Source organism: Solanum dulcamara, chromosome 4 (genome assembly GCF_947179165.1).
Source record: "Solanum dulcamara chromosome 4, daSolDulc1.2, whole genome shotgun sequence".
Taxonomy (NCBI): Eukaryota; Viridiplantae; Streptophyta; class Magnoliopsida; order Solanales; family Solanaceae; genus Solanum; species Solanum dulcamara.
Genome location: NC_077240.1, coordinates 78,651,766 through 78,658,655, shown reverse-complemented (window position 1 = coordinate 78,658,655; position 6,890 = coordinate 78,651,766). Strand labels below are relative to the sequence as shown.

Below are 6,890 nucleotides of genomic sequence, written 5' to 3'. Positions count from 1 at the left end.
CTCCGCATTAAAACTTAATCATTATCAATTACTTTCTCATTCACTTTTATTTATCTATTATTTTCAAAAATGAATTTTCACTTTTACTATCATTTTTCACCTATACAATTATATTTTTGTATTTTACCTTCAACATCACTAAGACTACATTAATTAACCTGCAAAATCTAAAATGATGGAATAAAAGTGAACAAATACAATAATTGCTAAGATCCAAATTCACTAATAAGAGTTAACTATGGAATAAATATGATTTTTTCACCATTCGAATTCGAACCTGCGTATTTTTTGACATGGTGCAAAATTAGTTGGACTTTAATAGGACTTTAATATGATTATCAAAAACATGCAGTTGCAACCCCATAACTCTGTCTTATCCGCCAAAATCCATTAAATCAAAACCTCATCTTTTATACTTCTCTCTCATTTCTTCACTGGACTTTCTTCTTACAACTTGGAAGAAGCAAAAAAAAATAAAATAAATGTCAGCTTTTTCTTCTTCTTCTTCTTGTTCTTCACTTCATTTCTTCACTCAAAAGCCTAAATTCTCTGTAGTAAAGCACATTTCCTTAAGTACTAGCAATACCCACTTCAATTTCAAGATTAATAACTCTGTAAAACCTATAAAACCGAAACCCCATTTCCCCACTTCTTCCAATTTCTCTTTCTTGAATCGATTTTCAATCCATTTTTCTGCTTCTGCTTTGTCTGATGGAGCTGAGGTTGTTGAATTAGATGACGAAGTTGAATTGTCGGCGGAAGAGGATATTGAAGAAGATGAAGAGAAAGAAGGAGATGGGAGTGTTGATCAGCCACAATCGATTGAAGATGGTAGATTGTATGTGGGTAATTTGCCATTTTCGATGACACCTTCTCAATTGTCTGAAATCTTTGCTGAAGCTGGTAAAGTTGCTAACGTTGAGGTCTGTTTTTTGAGCTTTTGTATTTTATGTTAGCATTTCTTTTAGCTACATTGATATGTGTTACTCGAGCCGAGAGTCTTTTGGAAATAGAGTCCCCCATCTGTGGGATTACTTGAGCTGGCCTTTGGTATGACTCAAGATGCTTTTTTGTGATTAGTTTTTTTAGCTAGATTGATATGTGTTACTAGCGGCGAGGGTCTTTTGGAAACAGTGTCTCTTCCCAGACCCCACCTGTGTCATTACTTGAGGTGGCCTTTGGTATGACTCAAGATGCTTTTTTTGTGATTATTTTTTAGCTACATTGATATGTGTTGCTCGCGGCGAGGAGGATCTTTTGGGAACAGTGTCTCTACCTCTTAGAGGTAGGAGTAAGGTGTGCAAACATTTTACCTTTCGAGACCCCACCTGTGGGATTACTTGAGCTGGCCTTTGGTATGACTCAAGATGCTTTTTTGTGATTATTTTTTTTAGCTACATTGATATGTGTTGCTCGCGGTGATGGTCTTTTGAAAACAGTGTCTCTACCTCTTAGAGGTAGGAGTAAAGTGTGCAAACATTCTACCTTCCTAGACCACACCAGTGGGATTACTTGAGCTGGCCTTTGGTATGACTCAAGATGCTTTTTTGTGATTATTTTTTTAGCTACATTGATATGTGTTACTCGAGGCGAGGAGGATCTTTTGGAAACAGTGTCTCTACCTCTTAGAGATAGGAGTAAGGTGTGCAAACATTTTACCTTCCCAGACCCCACCTGTGTGATTACTTGAGCTGGCCTTTGGTATGACTCAAGATGCTTTTTTGTGATTATTTTTTTAGCTACATTGATATGTGTTACTCTGAGGGTCTTTTGAAAACAGTGTCTCTAACTCTCAGTGTTAAGGAGTAAAGTGTGCAAACATTCTACTTTCCCAGACCCCACCTGTTGAATTACTTGAGCTTGCCTTTGGTATGACTCAAGATACTTTTTTGTGATTATTTTTTTTAGCTACATTGATATGTGTTGCCCGCGGCGAGGGTCTTTTGGAAACAGTATCTCTACCTCTTAGAAGTAGGAGTAAGGTGTGCGAACATTGTACCTTCCCAGACCCCACCTGTGGGGTTACTTGAGCTGGCCTTTGGTATGACTCAAGATGCTTTTTTTGTGATTATTTTTTTAGCTAGATTGATATGTGTTACTCGCGGCGAGGGTCTTTTGAAAACAGTGTCTCTACCTCTTAGAGGTAGGAGTAAGGTGCGCGAACATTCTACCTTCCTATACCCCACCTGTGGAATTACTTGAGCTGGCCTTTGGTATGACTCAAGATGCTTTTTTGTGATTAATTTTTTAGCTACATTGATATTTGTTACTCGGGGCGAGGGTCTTTTGGAAACAGTGCCTCTAACTCTCAGTGGTACGAGTAAGGTGTGCGAACATTCTACCTTCCTAGACCCCACCTGTGGGATTACTTGAGCTGGCCTTTGGTATGACTCAAGATGCTTTTTGTGATTTTTTTTTTTTTGGGAAATGTTCTCCCTTGAAATATCATAGAGATTATCTTTCAGGTATATGTAGTCACAGAAGTTGTAAATAGAGAGTGCTCTTGTTGATAATTATCAAACCTTTACTAATTAGTAATTCATAGCATAAGTAATCAAACATTGATCTGTTGAGATTGGCAAGATTGATGCTGATGAGGGGTACTTCAATCTTCAAAAATATTTGGAATAGCGTATAGGCGGTTTTTATCTTCATGTCGAAGTGGTTAGATATGGTGGATTATTATTGTAAGAGCATTTATAGGTTGATTTAATTTTGCGTAGCTGCTGTTGAAATCTGGCTCATGATTTCTAAGTTGCTTGCATGTTTGTACATAAGTTCAACTTTGATAGATGTCCTATACCTTTTCTTTTGTTAATATAAGATACAAGATGGCTCATGTTGGTTTTCTTCAATGTATTTGTAGATTGTTTATGATAGAGTTACAGATAGGAGTCGTGGATTTGCATTTGTTACAATGGGAAGTGTTGAAGAAGCGAAGGAGGCAGTTCGATTGTTTGATGGATCTGTAAGTTTAACATCTTTCTCATCATTTACTAGCAAGATCTCTTTTCTTGAATGCTTTGCATCAGCTTATTGAAACACTTGATTCATTTGCAATACCAGAATATGAAAATATCGTACGCATGTTACATTTTGATATTCATTCATTAACAATATGATTCAGATTGTGTGTTAGTTAACTATCTTGAACTGATGTCATTGTCCAATAAGAAACAGCAATTTTATTAAGATTTTGTTTTAGTTACTGATGTCCTCTGTCTCAATAAGCATTTAGTTTGGTCTTGAGGGTCATTCATTGCTATCTATATAATGGATTTTATTACCTACGCATCTCGTCAAAAATGTGTTTTGTGCCATGATATTCCTACTACAGCAAAACCTCTCTATAACAACATTTCACTATAATGGCCAAATTATTTTTGGAATCGATTTTCATGTTATGTTATATTATATGTTCTATAACATCATTTCACTATAGAAGCCAAAAAATATCCAGACAAATGACGCTGTCATAGAGGGGTTTGACTGTACTACAATTTGGATGGTAAAGGTGTATCATTTTCTAAAACACCAGTCTATTCGTTATTTTATGATTAAAATAATTTTATGGTTGAAAACCTTTAATATAAGATCAACTTGGACATTGTTTGTATTCTCAAATGACCAATTGTGACAACTTAAACGTCAGGGCTACTAATGTCACAATGATTAACAATCTTCTCAATAAAATCAATTCATAAATAAGAAACTATAGTGCTAAAACTTTGGAATGTAAAGAAAGAGTAAACAAAAGTTGCATGCTGATCATTCTACATTATGATTACTTAGGAAAAACATATATAGTAGAAAACTTGCTTGACTGAAACGTCAACTATATTGTTCACATCTAATAAAAACCAAGTAGACAACAGAGAATGCTAATTTTTTTTTATTTTTTCAAGAATTCCGCTACTGACCATTCTGAAGGAGACATCCAATTAAAAAGCTTCCTGCATGAAAAAGCTACTACACAAATTCCATTATGTGTTATAGCTCGAACTGTGGAAGTCTTATACTCCTGTGTGTAATGAAGTTGTTCTTCGTTTGTTTTCCACCTGCGCTCGCTCAACTTTTCTTTTGCTTTCTTCCTGCTCCTTTTCTCTGAACTTGGAATTTGATGAAAGGTAATTTCCTAATTTATAGCAGTGGGTAATAACTTTTCCAATGTAATTTGAAATTATCAAGATGAATTTGGCCTGATGCTAATTAAGAAAATCATTGAATGTGATTTTTCAAATTCCTTGCCTTTTGAGAGTAATAACAACTGACTGCATCATCCCTAACCTCCTCCCTTTAATTCGTTCCCCATTAGTATTGGTTTGGTAGATGAATGGTTTTGTGAACTGATGGAATCAAAAGTAATCATTATTCATGGAATCTAAAACAACAAACAATTAAAGCTGCTTAATTAAGATAATTAAACCCACAATTGATGGAACAGAAGTAATTACTTAATTATTTAATGGGGGTAATTTTATTGTTAGAAGAGGATATATTGGTCATTCAATATTTAAAAAGGGTATTTTCGTAATCCAACTTTTAACTTTGGATGTTCCCACTTTTAGTATAGTATATAAGTATGATGATATGATATGATGATACGATGATATGATTTGATGATTTCTAGTTTGTGCAATATGTACCATGAGGCCTTTATTTCCTAGCATCTTTGACTTTTATTCGGTAAAATCCGTGTCTTCTTTTTTTCATCTTTTCAAGGGAGAAAAAGTGGTGAATAAATTATTTATAGTCAAGTTCCAACCAAACTAGTACTTCAACCATGTAAGACATTTGAATAAAGTATTGATAGCCAAGTTTCACAAAACTAACAATTGGACCATGCATTTACGACAATTTTATAGTGCCTGATGTTCATAGCTTGAAACAATAGAAGAGATTGTAACCTAGAGTCCGTTTGGATTAGCTTATAAGCTGCTTTTAGCGTTTTTGACTGTTTCGCTAGTCTACTTAATGTCATTTTGTGCTTAAAATATGCCCCAAAAAATAATTTGATTTGTTTGACTTAGCTTATCTAAAACAACTTATAAACTGAAAATAACTTATAAGCCAAAAAATTAGTTGGGTTATCCCAACTTTTTTTTTAGCTTATAATAAATAGTTTTCAGTTTATAAACCGCTTAAAAAAAAGTTTATCCGAATAGGCTCCTATTCTGGTTATTCTGTAAAATCAGATGGTTATTGCAATCTATTGAAGCACAAATTCCCATGACGTTCCCTTGACGCCTAGGAAAATCTTAAACTGAAAACAGAACTGTGTTTATATATAAGATATACAAAAGTTTGAAGTAATTATTGTCTATCAAAACCAATTTGTTTGTCTTATTGATTTACTCGAATTTGATGTCTTCTTTTCTTACATATCTTCTCTTTTCTCTTTCCTTGCTTTGCTGTAAAATGTTTAACAGCAAGTTGGAGGTCGTACGGTCAAGGTGAACTTCCCTGAGGTTCCAAGAGGAGGTGAAAGGGAAGTAATGAGTGCAAAGATTAGAAGCACCTATCAAGGTTTTGTAGATAGCCCTCACAAACTATATGTTGCGAATCTTAGCTGGAATCTCACTTCTCAAGGTCTGAAAGACGCTTTTGCTGACCAGACAGGATTCTTGAGTGCAAAAGTCATCTATGACAGGGCCTCGGGAAGATCTCGAGGTTTTGGTTTCATTACATTTTCTTCAGCTGAAGCGATGAACAACGCACTCGATACCATGAATGAAGTGGTAAGGATAAGTAGTGATGAAGTATCTTAGGAAAATTTAACATATTCCTTGTTTCTCACAGTTTCTTATAATAAAATTAGGATCTTGAAGGACGGCCATTGCGACTAAATCTGGCTGGGCAGAGAGCTCCAGTATCTTCTCCACCAGTAGTCGAAACAAGTCCTGAAAATGATTCTGAGAACAGTGAAATACTCTCTAGTCTCGGCTCATAAGATCACCGAGATTCATAACAGCATCGGCGATTTGGAGATATGTAGAGTTTTATATGCGACGGAGACATGCTTTTTCCGGCTTATGTAACTTGATGCAGGTAAGCTGTGTTACTACATTGCCTGTAAATTTTTTTAAATGCATAGTTAACAAATATTGTATTTTGATTGTAATATAACTCATCACTAGAATCAATAGAGATAACTCTTTGTAAAATGCTCTATGCTCATATATTCAACTACTTATTGCTCCCTTTACCATGCTCATTTTGGTATTTTTAAATTTTATTTCTTGATCTTAGTAAATACCAGACCCCATGTTGTGGGATTTCACTGGGTTGTTGTTGTTGTTGTTGATCTTAGTAAATTATAGTAATTGTGAATCATAGTTTTACACAAATATTTCTGCTCATTTTTGTATTACTCCCTCCGTTTCAATTTGTTTGTCTTATTTTTCTTTTTAGTTCGATTCAAAACGAATGTCTCTGGGTTTTTTTTGGCAACTGTATAATTTCAACTTTCCACATCACATATCTAAGACCGCAAAATTGAGTGACATCTTGGTAAATTATACATATCTTTAGTTTAAGACTATAATATTCAAAAGTCTTCTTAACTTTCTTAAACTCTACGTCAAGTCAAAATCAAACAAATAAATTAAATAAATTAAAATGGAGGGAGTATTAAACTTCTAGGAGTTCAAACTTTGGATTATTGGTGAAGTTTGAATTAACACAATTAAATTTAGACCAGTGGTCTGATATTTCAACTACTAGAACTAAATCTTAGCTTAGTGGTGAAAATTTATGTACTAGAACTAACCTACTACTAGAACAAAATTTTAGACAAATAGTCAAAAGTTTGAATTGTGAGAACTAAACTTTAGACCAACAACAAACCCAGTGTAATTTCACGGGGTTTAGGGAGGGTAATGTGTACGTAA

At 34.4% G+C, this 6,890-nt stretch overlaps 1 protein-coding gene across 1 annotated transcript; it reads left to right on the top strand.

The window, feature by feature from the left end:
* Nucleotides 1–368: 368 nt before the first annotated feature.
* On the top strand, nucleotides 369–6,214 carry LOC129887733 (33 kDa ribonucleoprotein, chloroplastic-like). Its single transcript, XM_055962942.1, has 4 exons — nucleotides 369–923; nucleotides 2,867–2,968; nucleotides 5,430–5,738; nucleotides 5,819–6,214. The coding sequence occupies exons 1-4, from the start codon at nucleotides 483–485 to the stop codon at nucleotides 5,948–5,950; spliced, it is 984 nt and encodes a 327-aa protein (XP_055818917.1). The 5' UTR covers nucleotides 369–482; the 3' UTR covers nucleotides 5,951–6,214.
* The last annotated feature ends 676 nt before the right edge of the window (nucleotides 6,215–6,890 follow it).

Excerpts from the sequence above, each read along its gene's own strand:
- LOC129887733 (XM_055962942.1), top strand. The coding sequence starts at position 483 with ATGTCAGCTTTTTCTTCTTCTTCTTCTTGTTCTTCACTTCATTTCTTC. Across the intron at positions 924-2,866 it reads GTAAAGTTGCTAACGTTGAG|ATTGTTTATGATAGAGTTAC; the intron begins GTCTGTTTTTTG and ends ATGTATTTGTAG. Across the intron at positions 2,969-5,429 it reads TTCGATTGTTTGATGGATCT|CAAGTTGGAGGTCGTACGGT; the intron begins GTAAGTTTAACA and ends AATGTTTAACAG.